General features: G+C 42.5%; 1 protein-coding gene across 4 annotated transcripts in view; it reads left to right on the forward strand.

Annotated features, from left to right (window-relative positions):
* dtx1 (deltex 1, E3 ubiquitin ligase) overlaps positions 1 to 26,832 on the forward strand; it is a 53,343-nt gene that overhangs the window by 3,530 nt on the left and 22,981 nt on the right. For all 4 annotated transcript variants that reach the window (XM_085425122.1, XM_085425123.1, XM_085425124.1 and 1 more), the window contains one exon: positions 21,498 to 22,245. In XM_085425122.1, the coding sequence (XP_085281248.1) occupies positions 21,498 to 22,245 (748 nt within the window). The remainder of the gene's footprint in view (positions 1 to 21,497; positions 22,246 to 26,832) is intronic.

Consider the following 26,832-nt stretch of genomic DNA (forward strand, 5'->3'; position numbering starts at 1 on the left):
GGTGCCTCCTCCGCTTTGTCCTCCTCTGCGCTCTCTTTTGCTGTCCTTCCACACGGGCACACCTCTGTCCTTCGTCGTCATCGATTCAAACTCCCATGAGGCCTAGCTTCCAGGCTGTTGCGATGTTGTTGTAGCGCCGCTTGAGTGGAGGGATCTCGGCGAGCTTGTTTTGCTATAGCGTTGAGTGTGATGCATTTGTTTCACATCGGATGTTTGCTGTAGCTCAGCAGGTCACCCTCAGCCACTTGCTTTGTTGCAGGCTTATGGAGTGTCCCTGTGGGGAAACCCCGTTTTGTCGCAGAGCCAGTGAGCTTGCCCTCTGAGGCTGTTTCCTTTTTTGCTAAGAGTTGTAAAAAAAGGTTAAGTATGATTGATATCCACTGTGTGTGTTTCTGAATAAATGCTTCTGTTTTTGCATGTGAGTAATTGTTGCTTGTGTGATTGGTGCCCTCTGCCTGTTATGATGTTTGGGTCCCGTCCCTGCAGGCTGTGCAGGGCTGCCCTTTGCTCCCATGGGTTTGGGAGGATCTGTGGGTGGTAGCCAGGCCGAGTTACTCAAACTAATGAGACAGCAGCTATGTTTTATCTCCATGACTCTCTCTAATCAGAGTGCCATGACAAGAAAACACAGCCACCGCAAACGACGAAGCAGGGCCCGGTTATGGAGGGAGTAGCCTTAGAACATCTGCATTTAATTGGCACTCAAAAACATACAGGGCATGGATTTCATCTCAGTATAGTTACTAGCAAAGAACAGCAGAGTTACTGGTGAAAAACACCAGTCTGTGGTGAAATCCCGACTAGCAATGCTTTATGGATATAGTATAAGAGAAGCCTTAGAGGCTCATATAAGCATAGTGTGAATAGATATCCAGCTGAAGGCAGGGGGAGAATTGACTCTCGGCCAAGAAGGATCGATCCGTTTTCCTCCCCAGAGGGGCATTTAAACCTCTAAACACTGCTGTGGACTGATCCCCTTTCACTACAGCCACCCCCACAGCAAAATACACGGGCTTATCTGGCATTTCCATCATATACCAACACTTGTGGCCTGTCTGATGGATTTCACACTGCAGCCACTGCTTGGATTTTAAGCACTTTTCCTTTTTATATGTATCAAGATCATATGTAGGTGACATAACCCAGAAACCCTCATCATCACCATTTGTGCTCTATCCCTCAATCTCATTTAGCAACAAACATTCACACTTATTAAGTATGCATCCAAAATTCTGTAACACCATAAAGTCACTTAAATCTGTTCTTCTCCGCTGAGTGCGAAGAACAATGAAAATGTAAATATTTCAATTCACATCGTCAATCTAATATTGATCTGATTTGTATTGAAGATTGTTCGGCTGAATTTAGACTCTGATTGTTGTGAATGTGCGATATGGATTCCAGCGTTTCTGTGACCTGAAAGAGTGTTAAGGTTTAGCTAACAGTGCACCACCATGACCGTGGCTGAACTTGTGCACGTCTGGTCAGCTTTACTTTTTAGTATGTTTGTTCAGATGTTAAATACAGCAGCATTAAAAAAAACTCACTGTTTCAAAACATGCTATATAGCAAGAAATAAGTGTGATGTAACAGCAAATGTAATGATAACAAAATGAAGTTAAAATACAGCGTTAGCAAGTTCCGAGCTCTGATTGTACCTAGCTTAGAGGATATTGTTGATGCTAACTGTGTGCCACTTATGGAAGACATTGTTAAATAAATCAACAGATATCATTAATGTTATTTACAACTGACAGAATCAATACTTACATTACATTACAACAAAATGTGGATTTTCTTCTGAGGATGAAAAAATGTGTCATTTATAGGGGAGGTTCAGGCTATTTGTCTTTGTTACATCTACCCTTCAGTAAACGAGGTAAGACATGTTATATTGTTATTTTGTATTCTTGGGCTCCACAGCTGAGGTCCATCATGATCAATTTCTCTGGAAGAGAAACTCAAGATCGGAACCTTTTTCCACATCTTTATATTTAAACATAATGCTACAAATACGTAACAAAAATCCAGTGGTTAAATATCTGGTAAACATTGTTATGTTGTTCATAAATATTTAAGAGAAGCCACTCCCTTATCTCAGTTTGTCTGGTACGAGGTAGTCAGTCAGCAGCTACCTGGAAGAGCAGATTCTGTTTTTATGTTTGGATGCATTATGGATTTTTATGGAAATAAAAAAAATTTGCAAGATGTACTGACTGTGATGGGAAATGAAACCAGTTTATCCAGATCCCAAGTCTTGCCTTCTTGGTTTATATTCAGAAACATATAAATATAGTAAGAATGAAAGGACACTAATGGACCTCAGTCTGCAAATTACAAGAAGAAAACAATTGTCAAAACAAATGCTATCAATGTACCGCTGGAAAAGAAGAAATTACTTAAGGGAGGGCAAGTTCAAATACATATGGGGTCCATTTATGGTCCACAAACACAGAGACTGATGTATGTGAATGAAAGGAAAAGAAAAAGGGGTTTTATGTGTGTTGTATTCTGTTCTGTTTTATATTCAAAGGGGCTATAAAGGCTGGTTTATAATAAGTGTCCTGTGTGTTAGTTTTGTGATCACTGATCTGACGTAAGTAATTGTTGAACTTTGCTGTAATTATATACATTGTTTTTATTAAAAATATGAAAACAGTGTGAGGTTGATGGACTAGATGAAGCTTTGGCATGTAATTATTATATATGTAATGATAAAAACGCTGTAAAAACAGATATTTCTATAGTAGTGAAAAAAACAAGAAGGTTTCTGTTATTTAATTGTTTATCTGTTGCACGGGGGAAGGTCTTCATCAATAAGAAAAGCTTTAAAACCTGGGGAAATACAGTTAAAATACCCACATTCACATTTTCCAAAGCTGTCGAGTGGGGCCATATTGAAGTCTCTGTTGGGTCCGCGAGCCTTATGTTTGACACCCTTGCTTTAATAGGTCATGATGTTGATATTTTCTCACAAAGTTGAGAAAATACATAAATACAATAAATCAATTTGAACTGCAACAGAGAGCAGCGTGCAGGTCATTTCTGCATACGTGCCACATGTGTGTGTGCAGTCACTGTTGTGAGCTGGCCCATGTGTGACTGCAGAGATAACCTCTATCAGCAGCTGTTGGCTGCTGTGTTGATGGAGCAGCTCTTTGTTTGTTTTTGTTTCACGAGCGTGAGAACCTCTTCTTCTCTGCCCTATTTCCCTCGGCTAAATGCCCTCTCTGACTAATTATGGTTGAAAGTGCCACAAGTCAAAAGCTCTCATCTTCTGTTATGTGTTGAGCTGACAAACAGCAGTAGTTGTGGTTTGGATGCTACCTGTGAATGTGCTCGAGCACTTGTTATGCTGTAGACCAGAAAAGAGGGTGGCGCGTTTGTGTGTTGTTTTCTTTTTTTTTCCTTTTTCTTCTTTATTGTCGTTTAGTAAGTAGTAAGTGTGTGTGGGAACTGTTCTGGTGGTCTGTGGGAGGAAGCTGTAAAAAGGATCCCTGCGATGTACGTGGTAAAGGTCAGGTACTGTATGCATCAGCTCTGACTGTGAAATCCCACTTGCGTCAGAAGAAAGAAAATAAGCAGAGAGTCCAGCGACTCTAAAATGCACATTTGGTATCGAAATGTGAAGAAGAAGCAGGTAGAAATAGAAACAAGGCAGACAGAGTTACCTGAAGAAGAAAGCGGTGCACAAGCTGACACACTGCGTGAGAAGATGTCATACTACATTCTCATACTGGGTGTATTTCGACTTGCAAGAGATGAATCATACATAAATGAGTGTGCATGTATATGAAACTTCGAGTGGATGTTTATAGCAACAGCAAAATGATGCTCAGCCTATTGGTAGACCCTGTGCTTAGGTTCTCCAGTGCACCGAGCTTGGTGAAATCCACTTGCGTGTTGGCAGGAAAGGAACAGGAGCAGCAGCGCCGTGGAGAGGGAGGGGGGGGAGCAGGCAGAGGTGAGGAGAGAAGAGGAACAGAGGGAGAGGTGGAACGTTTTCCTGATGGAAGGTGACAGAGCGGAGGGAAGGATAATAACACCGCGCACATTTCCCTGCTCCTTCACTCTCACATGCGCTCAGACACCTCGCCATCCATCCCATCAAAGCGTGCCTGTTTTTAATTATGAAGTCATCTGCCCGTGTTTTTTATCACTTATCTGACAACATGCTTTGTTTATAGAGGCAGATGTCTGCAACAAGGTACCAGAGTGAAAAGTTGCTTGTTTAGTTTGACTGGCGGTTACCTGTGAAACGGTACACATGATTCTTTATCCTCATTGCATTATAGTGATGAGCAGGCTGTGCATCCCCTGGAAACCACTGGCGTTGGTAGCTAAAGTGCATCTCCACATCTCCTTCTAATCCAGCGCATGAACTTCTAAAGCAGATATCTTACTTTTTCATCAAGGAAGCGGCTTTACAGCCACTCTCTGCACTGGTTGCTTATCAGCCCGCTCTAGGAGGTCAGTCAGATCAGTAACTGTTGTCTGTTTCAGCCCGTCTGTCTGCTGCTGCTCCTGCTAATAAAGACGTATGCATGATCACAGCATTATTTGATTAAACGAGCCTCTCTCCTGGATCCATTTATGGGCCGATCTCTTATCTTGTTCTAGCATGTCGAAGCAGTGTCTTTAAGTATCATCACTCTCATCTTGGGTGCTTTTATTTCCTAGATAAATAACTCTTTCCAGTCTGTTGCAGATAGAGCTGCTCCAAAATATGATAAATAAAGTGAGTCTTGTTCTGTTTGTTGTGTTGAAGAATTTCCGTGCGGCTTCATAACACAGAGAATCTGCCAAGTGCTAGCTAGCTGTCACGTTGAAAAGGGACAGAGTGTTCCTGCTGTAACCAATAGAGTGTCTTTGATCTACACCGTATGGTCTAACATTTACTGAAAACATCTTTTGACTGAGATCAGAGCTGCAGTGACGCAATTCGGGCTGCCAGCGGTTGCGGCGAGCCAAACTCAGAACTCCCTTGATCAGACTCAGTGAATACACAAAGACAGTGTGGGATTTTCTGCCTCAGACTTAGCTTTTTCACTTGCTTTACAAAAAAACGAAAGACCTTCCTTTAGCAGTGTGGAGGCACGACAAACCGCTAATGCTGAAAAGGGACGGCTGCCTCAACAGCATCTAAGTGATAAGCCAGGTGTCCGTGAGCGGCTGCAATGGATGGAAAACATCATCCCAAAGTAATCTGAACATCAGACTACTTTTTGTGTTAATAAACAGCCAATCACAGAACTGCTAGCTTGCAGTGGAAGCTCAATGCTAGCATCTGAAATATATTTAAGGGATCTGCGAAGGGATGATTGCCGTTGTTCTCCAACACTTTCTGACTTATTTGTCACACACTGGTAACAACGTGAAGGCCAAGGCTGTTACAGTTAAACGAAACTAAAAAGAAAAACTAGCTTACATGCTGTAAGATTTGAAAAAATGCCAGCCATGAATTCGACAGCCCTCCTGTCAGGTGTACAATAATAAACTACGTGGTCCAGTTCTAACTGCAGCTTGACGGCCGGTCGTAAGTAAAAAAAATAGATAGTAGTCAGTTGTTGTGTTTTTCTTTATGTGTGCATTTCTATGCTGCCCTCACAACTGTTTAAACTCATGAACACAAAGGATGTATTTCCTTAACAAGGCGTGGGATAAACTCAAGCTTACTTTTCATATGCATTACACAAAAACATCACTTATTTTGGTTGTTGGCTGCCCAGCAGGCTCTGCCTAATGTCAATGCGAGGCATTCTCACTTTTTGCTCCTCCTGTCTGCGTGTCACCTGTTAGTACTTCTAAATCATGGCTGTTGGTAAGAGTCCAAGTCCTGTGACTGTCCAGCATGAGGAGCATCCTGCAGTAGCCTGTGATATGAGGAATATTTGCCAGGTTTTCCTGGCAGCCAAACTCTGCTTGTGCTATTCAGAGGAGCTGCTCACACCATCAATTTTTATGCCTCGTGCCAGCAACCGCCACGGTGTGGAGGAGTTATGTTGTCAGCTTGTCTGTGCTATACTCTTGAACACAATATTTCAGGAATGAGGGAATTTCTTCTAATTCCACACAAATGTCCTTGGACTGATGAGCTGATTTTAATTTTGGTTTGGTTGTAAAAGGGTCACCATGATTTGACAAAGGCCTTGTTTGGCCATTGCTCAAGAACTGATAAGTGAAGTGTGACAAAGTATGACACAAACTTCTTAAAGAATGAAATGGTGAAATGATGACATTTCATATCCTGAAGGTCTAAGGTTTGCTTCACAGTTGCATCATGATGTTTTGCAATAATCCTTTTCTGGCCGTTATCAAACGTCATAACTCAGGAAGTAATGATAATGATAATAATGTCGTTTCACTGTCGATACAGGTTTGCAAACTGTGTGTAAAAGTGTTGCCTCTGGGTCAGTTTTTATCAAGCTGAAACAGCAGTTGCCTCCTTCGTGTTTTGTTGGATGCATTTCAGTTAGAGAGAGATATGCTGGTCAGCAATGAAGACAACTACAACATCTTTAGTTTTTTGTTATCGCTGTTACTTTTTCTATATTTTGACACATTATTGATTCACAGATAAAAAGAGTGGCTTTATCTGGAAGATAGCATAAAGATTAAAAGTGTTCCTTCCCATATAAAACTATATTACATATGACTAAACAATTGACCTTGATATGAACGTGAATGATGGAGTGCTGGGAGTGTTCTTGATAAAATAAGAAGGATGTTAATTATTGTGTAACATTATTAGCAGCTTACACCCAAAAACACATAATTTGTTGGCTTGTCTTCAGTTAAATGCCAGACATAACACAGGCTGACAAACATAAAACAGTATTTTGCACCTAACTTGACAAAGCTCGGTATGCTGTGCAGTATGTCTTTAAAAAAGTTGAGGGAACTGGTCAAGTGGAGTATAAAAGCAGAAGTAACAGGTCTAAAAAACTATCTACGTCAGATGAGCAGTATCTCAAAATCCCACAAATACATGCATCTGGCCCTTCATTTGATCCATCTACTGTTCACTGAAGCCTCATCTGGTGTCAGTGGAAAGGTGGATGTCAGGAAACTAATCTTAAGGATGAAAATGGCTAAAGAGTAAGTGATGACCAAAAGGTTTCAATTGAAATTGTCATCAATTTGTACACAGGAGGTCAGTAGAGAGATACAGCCTTCATCAGGTAAACATGGTAGAGACTCTGTCATGGTTTCATGGAGGCTGGATGTCAGTCAGTCGTGTTGGGAATCTTGCCAGCCTTGCTGAAATTGAAGCAGCACCACATTCAGCAAAAACCTAACACAGGATGTCAGCGCAAACACTTCATACCATCTGTCAAGCACGGTGGTAGAGGTGTGATGATTGGGTTTGTCAGCCATGGGAAATTGACAGCAAGTTTACCATGAACAAATTTTTATACCAAAGTGTTGTATGTGAGGCCAACTGTCCAAATACTAAAGTTGGCCAAAATTAGGTCATGCAACAGGACAATGATCACAATCACACCAACAAATCTGGCAAAGTTCAGACCTCGACCCAACTAAAATGCTATAGTATGACCACAAGAGAGCTGTGCATAAACAATCGTCTGCAAACCTCAATGAACTGAAGCAACGCTGCAAAGAAGAGTGGACCAAAATTTCTCCACAACGTTGTGAAGGATAAATGATAAATGCATGCAGAATACAATTATTTTGTTTCATTGTTATTGCTTCTAAGCTACTGAATAATTCTACATAGAATTCACAGAGGCTATACTTCTTTCCCCATAAGTTTTCGAGGTTTATACGAGTCTGTGGCGAGCCCTCAGCGCTTTCTCTCGCCTCTTTGTTTTGTCACGAACTTCAGCTTGTTGTCATTTAAGAGGCTTGATGTAGAAGACTGACAGTCAGAGGGATCCTGCAGTGTCACAAAATATTGCAACTCTGCTGTCAGCTTTTGAAAAGGTGAGAAAGTGTTGCCTGAAAGTCAGCCCTTGTGCCCAGTATGTGAGAAATGAAAGCCCTGGACAAGCTTCACATATAGTACTGTAAGTGAGAAATGACTTAAGTGACAAAAGAATACAAAAAAGTCTAATAAAGTAGTTCTGATTCTGGTATTAAAGTCACATTTAAGATGGTAAACAGAAACACTGGGACATGATTATACTGGCAGCCTTCTAGTTTCAGTCACTGTACATACGTCATTCAATGCCGTAATCATTTGTGATACTAGATTGAAACAGCTCATTAACTCAAATGTCTAATCTGCCAATCACATGGCAGCAACTCAGTGCATTAAGGCAGCGGTCCCCAACCCCCGGGCCTCGGACCGGTACCGGTCCGTGAGTCGTTTGGTACCGGGCCGCGAGAGTTGAGGCTCAGGTGTGAAATGTATGGTTTTCAGGATTTTATCGGTTTTCAGCGTTATTTTGTTATCGTTTTGATCGTTTACTCGGTTTTCCTGGGTCTTTTCACGTGTGTTATGAATAAATCTTCTTTTTTTCGGTACCGGTACTAGTTTTATTTTGTTGTATTTGTCCGCGACACCTTAAAGGCCGGTCCGTGAAAATATTGTCGGGCATAAACCGGTCCGTGGCTCAAAAAAGGTTGGGGACTGCTGCATTAAGGCATGTAGACATGGCCAAGATGACCTGCATAAGGTCAAACTGAGCATCAGAATGGGGAAGAAAGATGATTTATGTGACCTTGAACATGGTGCGGTTGAATCGGATAGCCAAAGAACTGACACTGAAGAACAAAATACTGGAAAAAACACTGCCTCACTGTTTGTTCTCAATTTCTGCTGCAACATCCAGATGGTAGGGTCGGAGTTTGGTGTAAATAACATGAAATCCTCGATCCATCCTGCTATATATCAAGAGTCCAGGCTGGTGGTGGTGGTGAAATGGTTTCTTGGCGCACTTTGTGGCCCTTAGTACAAACCGAGCATTGTTTAAATACCACAGCCTACCTGAGTGTTCTGCTGCTGACCATGTTCATCCTTTACGACTACAGTGTACCCATCTTCTGATGACTGCTTCCAGCAGGATAACACGCCATGTCACAAAGCTCAAATTATCATGTTCATTGAACATAATGAGCTCCCTGTAATTAAATTACCTCCACAGTCACCAGATCTCAATCCAACAGAGCACCTTTGGGATGTGGTAGAAAGGGAGATTTACAGCCGCCAAATCTGCAGTGACTGCGTGATGCTGTCATGTCAATATGGACCGAATTCTTTAAGCAATGTTTCCAGCACTGTGTCGAATCTACCATTAATAATTAAGGGATCTCCGAGGTCTGGCGTAATGAGCTGTTAGAACCTCGATAGCATAAAGTTGTGTTCTTGAACTGAAAATGACCTTTCATTGTGAGACAGGCGCGTCCAAACCACACCTTCACATAACACTATCATCCATATTCATATTTGTAGTTTTCATTTGCAGATTCTTTAATGTTACCTTACCGTTGGTTTACTGAAAAGTGGGTTTGTATAATGGGTTTCTCAAAATACTTTGACCCTCAAAAGTTAGCGTGCCACTCTGTCACGTCTGTAGGCTTTGATGAGGTCTGTCGAATCTGTGGTCAGGCTTTGAGCTCAATAAAAGCTTTTAGCAAACCAACAGCAACTTTGCAACAAGGACGTGACCCCGATTACATTCAGCCCTGACATCTGCCCTTAGCAAGCATGAATTGGTTCCTCTTAATAGACTCAATAATCGAAAAGGGAACGCTGCAGTGAAAATAAGTGAGCTTTTAAAATGAGCGATTATGACTGGACAAAAGATGAATGTCTCTTCATTAAATTTGAGTTATGAACACAGCAGAAATGTGATTACACTTGTGATTCAGCTGGGAAAAGGTCTGGGCCTAATAACTCGTCGGGAAAGTAGAACATACTTAAGGTGAAGTTGTTTTTGGTAAATCTGTCACGGGGTACAGTAGATAAAATGTTCATCACCCTACCGGGTGGTCTGATATACACTGACCTCTCTCACACCATGTCCAGTTTACTGCTGATCAAAGCTGAGCACTGTACTCTGGCACAGTGACAGCTTGCTTTAATGTAGCCAGGCGTTTCCTCTGATAAGACCTGACCGTGTCTGACAGCCATGAAGTGGGTTATAAAAGCCCATCTCAGCAAACTAATTTACTGCATACTGTTCATCTCAGTGAGTCAGACTTCTTTTATTTGTCAAATGTAATATTCTGTGCAATTTTTTTTCCATCTAGCCCCTTCCGCCATCGCCGCTTATCTTCCACTTCATATTTTTTTGTGCAATAATGGATCCTGGGTATCCATGAAATCTTCCTCTTTGATTCGCTGCTGGAATTATTTTCTTAAGTTCAGACAGTGAACCACGCGAGCTGTTCCTCAAAGTCGGCTCCGATTTGGGCTGGCCGTCAGTCAGCTTTCTGCTGAGCATGTAAATGGGTTTCACTGATTTCACTGATGTACAGTCTGTTGTAGCGGTGTGACGCCTGACGTGAAATATTGTGTCGTCACGGCTGAATACTGCACCATGTGGTGTGGGAATTGCACTTGTGTATATCACTTTCTCCCTGCTGAACAGAGCATGTCAACAATGTATGATGAGCTGTAAGAGCTTGGCCATATGTTTGGAATCACTCACAAATATCAAGATATTAATGCCACTGACAGTATTGTCATTTTAGCGGGTATACCTGCAATGCAGTCCAGTATATTCCATTTCTTCCAGACAGTCGTGGAGATTTTGTTTTCAATAACATGATGCTGTTGCACCAAATTGCATTTAGAGGTGGTTCAAATATCGCTAATGCAATGCAAAAATAGGGAAGCTAAAATAGTCAACTCTCTTAATGTAGTGAAATTACTGCACCACCACATTTAATAGTGACCTCTTAAACATTTGAGCAGTCATACAAGAAGTGTTATGCAAGAATGTTATGAAATTGCCTGCATAAAATTGTTACCACTATATTTTTACACCAAGGTGATTCCTGATGACCTACTGATTTTAAAACATCTGAGGTAGTAGGACAAGTGGAGGACAAAAGAAGAAGTGGCAGGGTTAAAAAATTATCTATAGAAGATGAAAAGTGTCTGAAAGCCATGCCCTTAAGAAAAAACAATCCAGCAAAGACCTGTAACAGGACCTAAAGGATGCATCTGACCCTTCAGCTGATCCATCCACTATTTGCTCTTTCTCATCAGAAATGATCTCAGTGGAAGGGTGACGGTCAAGAAGCCATTCTTAAGGATGAGAATTAGGGTAAAACTGTAAACACAGAAATGTACGGTCAGATTTTGACCCGACATGCACAATACCATCTGGACTTCCAATGATCCCAAACACAGTGCAAATGCAGTAAAAGCAAGGCAGCCAACATCCAAAGAAGAGCTTTGAGTGTCCTTCAAGTAGCCTGGGGAACTATCTAGAAAGCTTGCCTAGGAGAGTTCAGGCTGTGTTGAAAAATAAAAGCGGTCTGACCTTTAAACTCATTTGAATTGTACAACTGTGTACAATATATTTCCATGCATGGAAATATATTGTATTTCCATGTATGTTTGCACATTTGAATAAATCTCTTCACCTATTTCTCATGTTCCTAGCAAAATAAAAAGAAATTTGAAGGTTGTCTCAAGACCTTTGCACAGTACTCTGTGAATCACATACAATGGGATAGTGCACAAAGACATCATCTCAGTTCCTTCACTCTTCAAATTCAAATATATTTGTAAAATAAAAACGTAAGTGACTCATTTTATTCCACAAATATAATGGAAAATATAAAAAAGGGGGGGGAGAAGCCAGATGAAAGTTTGTTTTTATTACATAAAACCATTTCATCTTTACAATTATACACTTGAAAAGGCTGATTTTTTTTTTTTTTTGCAGGAAAGCCAGTATGCAGTAGCTAAAAAAGTCAGTGTCCAGTAATTATGGGCAGGCAGATGTCATGTCCACATGGCTTTCCCCCATAGACATCTTAACTCCATGGCTTCATAATACCTGTCATTACTGTAAAATGCAGTTGTGCCCTTAAAGCCACAGTAAATTCCCACAGCAAGCTGGAACTGATTAGCTTGTTAGTTTAGCACCAGCTGATTGGTACCACCTAGAAAAATCCCAGAAAATTTTGTTGATCACATAACTCAAAAGGGAATGTTGTCAAAAGCTGTTTTCAGTTTTGTCAGCCTATAAGTTGACTGGAAAAGTTAGCGTAGCAGGATTTTGTTTCCCGTGTGTGAAAGTGCCTCTCACTCCTAACAAGAAACCTGTTTAACTGTAACCCTGGCACTGCTGTCTGGCAGTGTGGAGCTATGTTTGTGTGAAGCCAAGCTTGCATGTTAGTGTGTGTTTGTGTGTCTTATGACGGTGCTTGAGGCTGTGCCTCCTACTCGCTTGCCCTAGTGATGTGACAGCACGGCGCTGACACGCTAACGAGGCTCCTGCTGGACGTGATGAGGCTGAAGTGGTGTGAAGCAGAAGCCATTGTGCATTCAAACACACTCACCTCTTCAGGGTAGTTCAGAGTCTTCTAGTGGTCACACAAACACATGCATGTACACAAACAAAATGAGTCAGAGAGCAGAAGATTCAAACCTCTTCATCCGAGAACCGTCACGACATCTATGAAGGTTGTTTCAGGGTCTATTGCGGCACTACAGGAGCTGGCAGGTGGACAGGACTGTAACTTAATTTTCTGAAGATTTTCTTTTTTTTGCCCCTCTCTGTCTCTTTTTGTTACCTCAGTAAGTGCAAGCTCTGCACAAGCGCATGGTAACTGGCCAGCTCCCCAGGCCAAGGTGTGGGAGAGTTTGGAGTGTTGAAGGGGCTGAGGATGTGTAGGGTTGCAGTGGGAGTTACGCCACTTTTCTTCACCACTTTGTCTTGCTGGCAGCAAAACTGTATTAGTTGGGCCGGTTTTACTGCAGTGTTCACTTTCTGAGCTCGGGCAGAAGTGAGACATCCTCTTTTTTTATTGTTTCGTTGGCAGAAAACTTCCCCTCATCACATATCTGCTCCTTCTCTCCTAATACACTCACGTAGCATTTCTTTGTGCACTTTTGTCTGGCCCTTTTCCATCTCCCCATTTTCTCTCTCCTCGCACCTTCACTCTATCTTTGTCTTTCTCCCCTGCATCTCCCCCCTTTCTTTTCTCCTGTTCAATCACCTTTACGCCTTTTCTCCTCCACCACCTTTCAACCAGCGGTTGCTCTTCCATTTTTGTTCGTTCATCATGTATGCCCATAGATAGATAGATAGATAGATAGATAGATAGATAGATAGATAGATAGATAGATAGATAGATAGATAGATAGATAGATAGATAGATAGATAGATAGATAGATAGATAGATAGATAGATAGATAGATAGATAGAAAGAACTGCGTGCTGGGGGGAAATAAAGTGTCATCTCACTCTAGAATATGAGCTTTAATGTGTGATTTTGTGAGAGAGGAGCAGGCGAACTGTGACACTGAAACATATAATGCTGTTAAAGCAGCTTAATGCCAGACTGCCAGGCTCATTATTATGCTCTCTGATCTCAGGATATTCGTTAATGAGCAGATAATGCTTTTACAGATTTTGAGGCTTTCATGTACAGGTATGACAACATCTTTTGAAAAGGAGAGCTTTTCTCGCAGCAGTGCATGCATATAAATGAATAGTTCACTTCTCCTCGTATTTACGTTGTAGCCACAGATCTGTTTTGAAATAGATCTTTCCACGGTGCATTTTTTTTAGCCACGATTTTCTGTCTCTTGATCGTCACTAATAGCCAGCGTGGGTTTATTGTTTGCTAAGGCCCTTTTTTGAGAGATGAAAGTCCTGTTTTTTTTCCCTAGCTGTGCTCTGGGGTTTATTAGAAAACATCAAACGCACTTCAATTATTTTATTTTCCCCATACTGTAGGATTTAGTTGCATATTCATCATGCGTTCACTGTTCATATGGACGGTATTTTGAAGGCCGTGTGCTGGCAATTGAAGAGCCTGTGCCTAGGTGCTACGTTGGTTCGCGGTTGTGCTGTTGAATTGTTCAACTGTAAAATGAAATGAACTTGTGGTAAATATTAATTTGTGGCAAACCATGCTCTGAAAGATATGCTTTTCTGTAGCTGAAGTTTGGAAGAAGGTGCAGTCAAGATGATGTCACAGTAAGCACCCCTTATATTTTGTCCGACTTTAATTATGTGTTTACCTCTTCAATATGCCTGATTTCTAAGTTGCAGTTCAATAACGATGTTACAATGGGTATGATCAAAGGTTACCTGGATGTGCCTGTAAACATCACAGCTCGGTGTCATCTTGTTCCAGAGCTGTGCTGTTAATTATTATTGATCTCTTGCTCTCTTCAGCAGTGTGTCTTTTGTCCTGTCTTCCTCCCTTCACCCCCAACCAGTCACACCAGATGGCTGCTCCTCGCTGAGCCCGGTTCTGAAGGTTTCTTCCTGTTAAAAGGGAGTTTTTCCTTACTACTGTTGCCAAGTGCTTGATTATAGAGGGTTGTCTGATTGTTGGGGTTTTCTCTGTATTATTGTAGGGTCTTGATAATGATTGTGATTTGGTGCTTTATAAATAAAAATGAATTGCAAAAGAAGAAGAATTGCAGAAGCCCTGTCTTTGTGCTTGCACCTCAGCAGGCCGGTCCGCCTCCAGTGTGTCAAAACAAGGACCCTTCAAATTTTCTGGAAGTGGGCCAGAATCACAGGGAGGCAAATCCGGTGAACAGGGATTGTGTCAGCATGAACAAAAAAACAACCGATTGCATCACATTTCCGCTGAATCTTCACCCTCAGATGCCTCGGGACATTGTAGTAGAAGTCTACGTTAAAAGTCTCAACCTGTCACACAGAATTCACCGTGTGCAACCTTGTGAATGTCGAAAAAGTGATGAGCACACACTTGACTTTACACACTTGGAAAGCTGCTGAAAACTGCTCAGGTGTAGCTGAAGATGCAGCTCTTAACAGAGGTGATAATACGGAGTTTGGGTCTGGTCACGCCGCATTGAAATTGTTGGCAGTTGGTGCAAGTTTTGTAATTTAATGCATTCACAGCAAATCAAACAAAAATAGTGCATATACTGTATGGTCTGTTAAATAGCCACTAAATCAGTCCGGTTATTGTCAGCATTGGCTCGCAGCATAAAAAAAGCACATTATCACTATTTTGGACAGTTTGTAAAGTGAAGGTTAATTAGTTAACTGGGGAATGGTAAATTAAACGGTTGTTATATAGCGCTTTTCTACTCTGCTCAAGGACTTAAAGCACTTTATACTACAGCCCAATTTGACCTTTCACAAAGGCACTTTTTTCCCAGCCTACGTGCTTTCGAACTAACATTCACACTTTGATGAATGCATCGGGAGCACCTCAGGGTTCATGATCTTGCCCAAGGATACTTGTACATGCAGACTGGAGCAGCCAGGGATCTTTTAGGCTGGTAGATTACCTTTTCTACCTCCTGAGCCACAGCTGACCCAAAAATGTGGTTTTCTTCACTGTGAAAGCGCAAGATCAAGTTAATGTAATATTGGTTACATTAAAATACGTTTTGTAACTGATCTCTCTTTTATGGCAGTGGGCTGCCTGGTTTCTAACAAAGAATAGGTAGCTCTGCTTCTCAGATACCGTCAAGGCATATGATGCTGGACCTGTTACTGGCCCCCATCCGTCTGTAGTTAAATTGGAAACCGCCGCACTAATAGGTTCAACGCAGCCCCAGGGAAATTGAAGAGGTTTGTCAATTATAAGGCCATATTATAGTGCCTGATCCTGGCGCTTCTCTTCTGCCTTTCTTCCCAAAGCAGCAGTGCAAAGAAGAGCATTAACTACAAGGTGATGCGCGCCCTAATTCAATGACACAGATTTTTGTTCTCGCTCCAAGAGTTGAGCGTTGAGTGAGAGCGGGACGGGGTCCAGTGAGTGACAGAGTGGAAAATGTGAAGAATGGCTCAGCGAGGCATTGCTGAAACAGATCCAGGAGAGACGGTGGAAAGCGAGGGAAAGCTGGTGTCAGCAGCGGATGAGATGAGAGAGGAGATGAGGTGCTGACTCCGTCGGTGCTTTTCTCAGGGAAAGCAGTTGTATGAAGGTTCACATACGAGCAAACCCTTCCTCCTGCCCTTTCTCCTTTAAGACCCCAGAGACAGCTTCAGCGACAGCAAAACCTTTCCTCAGTGTGACAGCAAAGATTAAATCCTGTGTATTTTGCAGCAGCCATGCAGGTGTTACCCACGGCAAGACAAGAGATCATAAGGAACTGACAGTTTTCTTTAAGGCTCTTGTGACCACAGTTTTCTTGAACACACCGCAGAGTAGTTAGCGTGTCATAACCCGAGTGACAGATTTAGAGGGTCTCTGCGTGGAAGGAAGTAGTTTTACTCCCTCGATGAACTGTAACGAGGTGTAAAAGCCTTTTTTCCTCTAGTTTGTTGTGTGTTACATTATAAGTAGAGGATAAAGACAGAATAAGTGCGTATACCGGTGGCCATGTTTTTAGTATAACAAAATTGAAAATTGAAAAAATTGTTTTCTGCTTTGATATTTGAAGAGGCATCTGAATCTTAACTTGTCACATAGGGCTGCTTGAGTGGGACGCGTTGGTCTCAGCTTTAGCATCGTTTTTAAAACTAAAGAGTTAATGTTGTAATGTTGTTTTCAACCTGACCGTGTCCGTCTCAACCCAACCAAACAGTTTTTGTGTCTATACCTAAAAAAAGAAGCTTTGCTTATGGAAGTCAAGCAGAAATGATTCATTGTCTTTGAATTGGGGATTTGGGGTGTATGATATGGTTGGGTTATTAGGTGATTGTATCACCTGTCATCGATTGGCTGAGCCCATTGGTTGCTGGGTTAGCAGTTGCATGGACTTTTTTTGGTCTGGCTCTTTGATGCTCAGGAGAACCTGTGAATCTCCATTCATAGCCTGAATCTCATAGGATATTATACTACGAACTCAATCACAATGTTCTCACCTCTTTTAAAATGAGGAAGTTACAGTTTCTCTGTGCATACAGTTACATTTTAAATATGTTTTAATCTGAACGTGATTACAGACTACAAAACAAATGATCCCAGTCTGAAATAAAAAATTCCAGTGCCCATATATTATTAAAGTTTAAACCGCAGGTCAATATAACAATACATTTTTAAGATGTTGTAGTTGTTTATGTCTATTGTGTTTGAAGGAGCTGTTTTGCTGGTTAAATAAAAGGCGATAGCATCTCTTCAATCCTTAGACATAAGTTCATCTTCTCAGAAGCTTCGTTTTTGCAGTGTTTGGAGCTGGTTTCCTGCTGTGATATGCGAGCTGTCGTTGTCTTCTTCAGAGATAAACCTTTGGCATGTTTTACAAAGCATCATTTTGCTAATCTGCTGTGTCTCTATGCTGTAAGCCTCTAAGGGCAGCCAAGGATGTTAGAATTTAATGATGCATGTCCTTCCATATAAAACGGTGATTCAGACTGGGCTTCCTTCACTTCCAGAGAAAAACAAAGCTATTAAGGATGGAGACTGGCATGGTGTCATGTGATGAACAGACAGAGGGAAGTTTCCCTACAGCCATGATGTGAGAGGGCAATGAAGCTCACCCTGAACCCTCCTGGCCCCGTGTGACAGTAGGGCTAGAGTCCCACAGTGAGGCCCAATGTGGCAATACATCACACAGCTCCAGCTTGCCCAAGAGCAAACCATGCTGGTGTTGGGGAAAGGACAGCTAGAGGACAATGTGGGAGATGAGATAAGAGAAATGAGAAGGGAAGGCAGGAAAGATGGCTGCCAAAGGCGCACAGGTTCAGACAGGAAGCAGCCACTCTCGCTTCATTTCCTGTTAGGAAGAGCAAGAACGGTCATGGGGAGAACGTCAACAACTCGGTCCTGGGTTTTCACAGAGGAAGGTAGGATACACAGCAGAGAATTACAGCCCAACATGAGACTCGGAGAAGAGATTCAGGGTGTATGTTTTGTATAAAGCTTCCTACAGGAGGCTCCCAGACCAAAGTGTTGTTGTGACCTCTGGTGTTTTCTTCGGTGTGCTTCATAGTTTCTCTACACAAGAATGCAAATATTTAAAGTTTATTTAAAGTCAGATTTATTGGATTATTTATCTTGGGTATTTTTTTTTTTTTGCTCTGTCCTTCATTAACAATCGAAACAATGGTGTGTACTTAATAAATTACTGTTTAATTTTTCAAATGAAATAGTAACAGTAAAAACCAGATAACTTTTCGAAAGAAGTCCTCTAGACATCCAAAGTCTAAGTAAGCATGTCAGTCAAAAGAAATGTGATAAAAGTTTACCAAATTGACAAATACCGAACTGTAAAGGTTTTTATTTTAGCTTTCCAAATTCAAAGGTCTCATTTTTACTAGTTCCAGTATGATTTAATTAAAATGACCTTGGTAGATACTCATCACATTAAACATGGGAGTTAGCACAAAATGCTAATTTGGCTTTTCATCTGACTAGAAATGTCAGTGTGTGGTTTTAAGGAGAAGTTACATTCTGAAACTGTTTCTCAGCAAACCACATCTAGGTGCTAGCACCCCATCCCCCACACCTTCTTAACCTACATACACACCTTATAAGCTTTGTCAAACAACCCCTTGTGTTTAGTTACTGGACAACTTTATGCTCGACTCCAGTGTGATGGTGAAGAATGAGAGTCCTGAACTGTGCAGCTATCTGGCTGTAAATGCTGAGCAATGCTCGGTCCTGACCTCATTCAGTTACACTCAAGAAACCTGACTGCCAGACGCTCATCCTTTAAAACCCACTGAACTGTTTGAAGAAACTCTTTCAAGTTGAGCTCGTTTCATGCATGGTGCACCATCAAAGTGCTCACAAATACCTAACAGGATTACAGAAAGAGATAATGTCCATCTTTGCTTCCTCCCTGAAGTTGAGACTGGGAATGAAACATCTCCACATGATTAAATATTTACAGTTTACACTTTAACGCTGGTCAAGACTGTTTGGAGCTGTGCCGCCATCCATCGGGCCATGAACATAATGCATCCCACAGTTGCCACAGTGATGAGGGGGTCAGAGCTTTCCCCTGATTTGTGTATAGAGAAAATTATTAAATTTAGGAATTAGTGCTTTGTTAATGTGCGTGTTGTATTTTTGAAATACGCTGAAATCTTTGTTATTTCTTTTTATTATCTCGATGGAAATTGTGCAGTGCAAAAGTCGTAAACCACAATGGGAAGCATGCAAACATACATGGAAATTCAGTATTGTGGTAAAACCATACGACAATTTTGACAAGATCTCTAACACCACTGTCTGAAATGCAGCTTCAAACCATGACAGAGCCTCCACTGTGTTTTACAGCTGTAGACTGTAGACAATCACTGATCAGCCGAAGGTCCAGATGCATCTCTGTGGGTCCTGTGTCAGGTCTCTGCCTGAACTTTTCCTATTTCTTAAAGAGATGATTTTCAGATACTGTTCATCTACTGTACTTTTTTTTTTTTAGGCCTGGTACTTCTTCTTTGTCACTCCACTTGTATGGTTTTCTCCCATTTTTTAAGGACTTGCTGCACATGTGCTGAGAAACACAATGTTTTTTTGCTAGTAACTCTTTGGAAATCACGTTGGTGCAAGAGTAATATTATGATATATTATGCTATTACATGGTAGGTTTGCTGTTATTCTATATCATGCCTGTCAACTTGCTATTTTGAGATTCGGCTAAATATAATAGGAAAACTTGATGTGTTTTTGCAACAGGCTGCTGTAGGAAAGTGCCTGAAGATGTTATATGTAGAAACACCAATGGCTCATCCCTTGAGTCAGGTGCTTTTTATTGTAGAATATTTCACAGGTCAGTGTTCAAGGACTGAGCTATGAAATTGTCCAGTCGACTGGACTAGAAATGGGTGAAAACGCAGAAAGACCGTTAGAAACCCTGGAGAACTATTGCTCAAGACCCTTTTTTTAATTACAACAAACTCTGGCTCACTTGAAGCAAAATTTAAAGAAACAAGAGGTGGTTTTTACCCTTTTGCATAGTGCTATATAAGAAAGCAAGTTGGCAAGCTGTGAGCAGACATGGATGTGACTGGCTGAGAAAGTTGTGCACGGCTGACTGACTGAAGACGTGAGAGACACAGGCAGCTGGCTCATTGAGCAGTCATCTGTAAATGTGTGTGTGTGTGTGCGTGTGTGTGTGTGTGTGTGCGTGGTTCTAAAGACGCTCCAAATAAAATTAGCTGTCGAGCCCAGTCCTTTAGCAGTCTGCAGCAACGACTCAAGGTCAGACTTGCTGATCCTGCTGATGCATTTTATTCTCCGGAGCCAGCATCAAGCTCCCGGGTGAGGGTTTACTGCTGCCCACCAACCCTCTACTCATTCCCACCCCCATTCATCCTCGGCACACACTCCCTTCCCTCCATTATCACCCTGGTCCTCCCTGGTTTGGGAGTGTGCATTTACCCGTTAAATTAGGTGGGGGAAGGAGGGGATGACGCTTTCGGCTGGAGTGCCTGGATACCCGTGCTGACGTGTGGCGGGGAGATGGATAAGCTAAGGTGTCCTAATTTCCCATGTGACTACAGTAATTGTGTTATAATGGAGGTGGGAGCTGAGTGGTCATCAGCAGACAGACAGAAGTACAAAGCTCCTGGCTTTATGCCCCCCCCCCTTACCGTTCAGACGGACACAGCAGGCATTGTGGGCATGATGTGGCCATGCATGCAGTTTACGACACAGCAGGAGCTTCAAAGGTTGAGTGATTGGACTATGTGTGCACCCCAGTTTGTTATCGCTTCAGGCAGAAGGTGAACTCTTATACCTCATCTCCTTCGGTTGGTCAAGTTGGCGTCTCAACACTTGTTAGCTCACTTGATGAGCTTTACACAGAAAAGCTGCGGATCTCCTCAGGCTAATGTCACAGGCAGTTTCTGTCTATTTATCATCCAAACAATTATTCATTTACTCATTAACTGTTAATTATAGCGGCACACAAGCGAGCATACATCACCAAACTGTGAAAGGCAAACCCATGTTCTATTATCTATTATTTTTTCTCATTAAATTAGCACCATCTCATTTTCGGCCTGTGGTGAGATCAATAATTGAAATACATTAAAGGGGCACTCCAACAAGCTTCTCATTATGTGTGGTGAAGCCTGTGAGTATGACTCATGATAAGTAACCGTGGTGATACATAGGGTTACTTATGCAAACTTTTAAAATCTCCATGCAGAGGCACAGACGTCATTAGAGAAGTGATTATGCATTAATGATCCTTATGATGTCATCAGGTTTTTCAGTTTCTGGGCTCCTTGTTTTTCAATCTGGAGGTGTTGGCTTTGATGCAAAAGAGGTTTTGTGAAGAAATCTGAATTGAATATTATGGACAATGTGATGCATTATGGGATATGGGATTTTCGAGGAGCCCCCCCCGCCCCCATTTCTTTTCTACATGCTAATTTTACTGGAGTGAAACATGTTATAAGCTTTCTGAATACAAAGCCGTCCTCACGTTACTTCTCTTCTCTGTTGATTCCTCTTAGGCACCATGAGACCAGTCCAGAGGAACTTCTATGATCCGTCATCTGCCCCAGGGAAAGGTGTGGTGTGGGAGTGGGAGAACGATAACGGCTCATGGACGCCGTACGACATGGAGATCTGCGTGACCATCCAGAACGCCTATGAGAAGCAGCATCCCTGGCTGGACCTGACCTCTCTGGGCTTCTGCTACCTCATCGACTTCAACAGCATGTCTCAGACCAACAGGCAGAGCCAGAGAAAGAGACGCCTGCGGAGGCGCATGGACCTGGCCTACCCGCTCATCATGGGCTCCATCCCCAAGTCCCAGTCTTGGCCTGTGGGCGCCAGCTCTGGCCAGCCCTGCTCCTGCCAGCAGTGCATCCTGGTTAACAGTACAAGAGCTGCCTCTAATGCCATCCTGGCCTCCCAGAGACGTAAACCCCACGGGGGGACGGCGGGCAACGCAGGCACTGCAGGGACCCATACCGTAGTGCGGCAGAGCAATACCTTCGCCGGTACTTCATTTTGGTCTCAAACATCCAGCTCCACCGGCACAAACAACAATAACATTAGCCTGGGAGGTGGACAAGCTAAAGCTGAACAGGTGCAGTTGCCACTGTCCGCTGCCAACTTCCCCTGTTCCCCCGTGATGCCATCTCTTTCATCTGCCCATGGCCACCACACTCTCACCATTAACGGACAGAACAATCTGAACCGTCCGGGCACCCAGCGCATTTCCGTGGGGACTGCCAGAGGAGCCATCCCAGCAGGGTAAAGATTTTTTATTGTACACAAGAGGCAAATGCACACAAAGGCACTGGCCTCTTTTCCTAGCTCAGATTTTCTGGAGTCGGCAGTGGCCTTTCACTCGATATAACGGAGGCATAATGCTCAGATTCAGTTGAATTTACAGTTCCACAGAGGCAACGGGTGGATATTAAAAGCCAAGAGCCAATTTTCATGTCTGCTACACAAAAGCGTCACCCTGAATCCGTGCTGTATATTCTGTCTTTCTCTCCCTCTTTCTGCTAATTTATAACTACTGTTGTTAACGTGCCGATCAATGAACCTGCAGGATAAAAGTCCAGCTGATTCTCCTCTGGCCCAGCTGGCCGAGGAGGAACCCTTTTCCTCCATATGTGTGCCCGCCATGGTTACTGCTCCATAACGAGCTTATGTCGGCCCCCGATAGGCGTGAAATGCTGCAGCCTCCGTTGGATCCCTCTGTTGCTTCTGCTTTGAAGTAATTTGTTGCTCTCACACTTCGCTATGGTTGTTGTGTCACGGGATGTGAAAAGACAGTTTGACACTGTATGTGGATGATCTGAACGCGTGTTTATCTGCATCATTATCTGCATGTGTGTGAACGCGTGTGCTCCGGCGTAGCTGTGGAAACCTATTTGCCACGGAGGCAGAGCTCCACTGGGGAAGCATGAATAATGGATCAAGGAAAAACGGGAGCTTCGGCAGAGCGCTCTGACCTCAGAGCGATTCAGAGAATGGAACCAAGGAATAGAAGTGTGCTAGCGTTGTAACCGATACTTCAGTGCCCCCCATCCTGCTTTCTTTTGCTAAAATAAACCCTCTCCTGATCTAATTTGATTCCATTTTGTTCTCGCCGCTCATGGGGAGAGACACACTTACTGCATGTTTGAATAACACCGTCCTGGACACACATGCTTTCACTTTGTGGCCTAATTCAGTGTCACCCCCACCCCATCCTCACCACAGCAGGTCATGACTTTGTTTGTGCGACGTACTCGGTGATGCTTCGTTCTGCATTTCAAGAATTCAGTGACAGCTCAGGTGTTCAGAGCTGTGGGCGAAATGTGACTTCTTCTTCTTTTCGTATTCTTTTTTACCTCACAGCACAATGAGTTTCTTACGAGACAGTGAGAGCTAGAGTGAGGGAGAGGAAGAGACCGAGGGGGTAAAAGGCGGAGCGCGTCATGTTCCCAGGCGAGTGGCTCGACGCACAGGATGAGTGTGGTTAACATACACACAGCAGGACATGAGAGCTTGCAAGCGCACAGACACAAACTGAAACGTGAACTCCCTCGCATATTCCCACAAGCCTGCTACAGACAGATAACAGAGTAACCCACACAGAATGTAAAACATCAGATCTGTGTTTTTTTCACACGCCCACGCTCTAATATAACTGCTGGGTGCACGGAAGGTATTTGGCACATTGTGGCTCGTTCACATGACTCTATTTCGCTGTTTTATGTATGCAAACGAGGTAGCCGCTATGGATGAATCAGGCAAGGTGTACTTCAAGCCACCAGCGAGAAAAGCTGCACGCTGGTTTTCGAGACAACGCATTTGTTCCCGAGTCCATTGATGATAAAAGGCCAGATATCGATCTTTGTATCTTCTGAAAAGAATACAGGTTGTGGTTGTCAAAGCGGGGGAGGGGAGGGGGGGAGTGTTTAATGCATCTGTGTTACGTGTGAAAACATCACAAGTGGCACCATCTGCTGGCTTGTGTCAACACATCAGTTTATCTTATTACAGAGCAGCCCACATATCGCCACCTGTGCAGCTCAGCGACAGATGCAGACTGCCATAGTTTTTTGTTTCTTCTTATCACACTGTTGCATGAGCTGGAAGCAACACTGCAACTGTCTATTATTTTATTAATTATTATTATTAGATTATTTTCTTTGCTCACTGGTTGAATTGCTTGTTTTGGGTTTTTTTTTTTTAAACTGATGCCCAAAAGATATTCAGTTCACAGTGATGTAACTGGGAGAAATTAACTGACTATTTTTAAAATCAGTTCATTAAATAATACTGAACCTAGCTTGCATCATCTTTATAGATATTTCATGATATTTTTGAATTCATTAAATATTTGCTGGTAAAAGAGCTGTTCGTGTTGATCTCTTTGAGTCAATAGTCTTGCATCATTTATGTGCAGCACCATGTTGCGTATATCTAATCGTTCTCGAGTATTTCACCCTTAAACCAAACTCACCATCGACACGTCGAAAAAGGAACCACAGCAGGTTCTCGCTATGAGATTTATCTTGTCGTTGTGTGTTTACGCATAGATACGAGAAATGTTAACGACGAATCGTCTGCCTCTTTAAAAGATAAACAGATATCATTTGTAGCGGAATGAACAGAGGAAGAATTTCACAAGGCCTCTGGGGATTTTTTTGTTTTGTTTTCTTTTGTGTTTTTTAGGCCTCCGTTGTCAGTCAAACCACTTCCTCTTGTGCACTTTCTCTCCGCTCGACCGGGTTAAGCCCTGCGCTGCAGGTCTTTAGTTAGAGCTGCTTTATAGTATTGCTTTCAGTTCTCTGACAGGTGAAAGATGAAAGGTAAAAAAAAAACAAGGCCTTGTCTTCATGAGCTGAAAGAAAGAGCTTTTTAATTGGGTGCGTTCCCTCGCTGCTATCGGCTGTGTTTACGAGCTGCTCGTGTTAAGGAGCCAGCCTGAGTTTTGACTGGAGGCCTGAGATCATTATCCCTCAGTGTGTTGCTCTGCTTCTCCTGCTCTGGCACTCCCCTCATGATGAAAATTGTTATTAAAATAAATGGAAAAATCCCGAGCCAGAGTTTTGGAAATCGTCTGTGCCATCGTTGCTTATTTTCAGGGCATTTCAGCTGCGTGGGGACGTGTATTTGCCACCCACACTGTAGCGGGGGCAAGCCTCTCTCTCCTGCGATACACATCAATATGCAATTAAGCACTCGTGGAGTTCTCTCCATTCGACTCTGTCTTTATAGCGCATAATAAACAGATGAGGAGATATTAGTCCTCCGTCAGCACTTCCTCAGCGAGGCTTAATGTGGTCTCTTTATTTTGGGAATCACATCTGATTAAGTCCTCAAGGCAGCTGGGAGATTCCCTCCAGAGAAGAAGTATTACTCTGAGCAGGAGATAGAGGAGGAATAGTGACCCTCATGCCCATGATCTGCAAGGGGCCTTTATTACTGTGGTGTTGATGGATGAGCTTGTGGGAGGTGGGTTTATTACTAAATTACATTGGTTTTGGGTTAGAAATTACAGCCTTAGTTATAAGAAATGCCACTCGGACACACTGTCGAAGGTTTGGGCAAAGATAGGCTCAGGTTAATTTTTACTTCATGGAGAGAAGGGAACAAAGAAGTGAACACAAGACAGGAGGATGAAAAGAATTGGAGTTGTCAGCGTAAAAGCAATCTAGAGGTGACAAGGTTCAGTGTAGTTTGCTGAATGTGGAAAAGGTCCGCGCTTGTTTACGCTGACAATGAGTTATAATTGCTCTCAAGGTCTGAGCACAAGCCAACAGAGCCCATTGTTGAGGATCATTGATTGTTTTAACCCTAAAGTGGCTGTTTTGGTGAGGACAACTCAGGGTTTTTAACATGAATGTTGGCGTTTCTTGATGAAATAATCAACATCAAAAGTTATTCCGTGTTCGAGATTTTTAGCGTCATGTGGTTTAAGGCGCGATTCAGAGGCACAGGGTTCACTGATTTCAGAGGTTCCCATTTCTAAATGAAAAAACAAGAAAGGCAAGAGAATTGTGTACAAAAGGAGACAGATGTCCACAGCTGTACACTGGCTACAGGTTGTCTGGCTGCCAGTTTAATGTGTAATCAGAGATTTGAAGGAAAGAACGCGCTCCAAGATGTGCGTCTATGTGTAGGAGTGCGTGTCTTTCTGGTTAGGTGATAAGAATTATCAATAGCATCTAATGTTTGTGTGTTTTGTGTTTCGGCTTGTGTAGATTTTATCGTACCACGGAGTTTCCATCTTTTTTTGAGATCTTCTCTAGAATCTATATGCAGTACAAATGAAACTAACTAATGTCTTGTTCTAGTACAGATCCACTGCTGTGTGTGCTTTTAGTTTGTCCACAATGAGATGGCGTTAAGGGCTCTTGTGTTGTGTCGTCCCCCTTTTTTCTTCTCATGAAAATGATTTGTTTGATCACAGGACTCTCTGTGAACTGCTTAAATTAAACATGCACTCATAAAGGGAGGCATCTGAAGGATTCTCCCACTGGGTGGCAGTGAATATATTTATTTTTCTTGTTTGTTAGATTACTTTTTACTTTTGTTCTGCTTTTGGTTTTTGGGTTTTTTTATATAAACTTTTACACTTTCGTACACATTTTTTTTATTCCAGACACAGAAAAATAGACCGCCGACCTCTTGACTCAAACTGGTGCTTTCATTGAGTGAAGGGCGGCTGTGTACTGTGAAGTATTGACTGGTTAGTTTTTGTTACACGCGCAGACTGCAGGAGGTGAGTTCGTCTATTAATTCTTCCTCTGTGGCTGAAGGTGTGAAATCACTCACTGGTGTCTTTTTTTGGACAAAAATCAAATCTGACGTGCCCACCCCCCACCTCCCACCCCC

This window comes from Rhamphochromis longiceps, linkage group LG12 (genome assembly GCF_057381845.1).
Source record: "Rhamphochromis longiceps isolate RC_006_pf linkage group LG12, R_longiceps_female_GT1.1, whole genome shotgun sequence".
In the NCBI taxonomy this organism is placed as follows: domain Eukaryota; kingdom Metazoa; phylum Chordata; class Actinopteri; order Cichliformes; family Cichlidae; genus Rhamphochromis; species Rhamphochromis longiceps.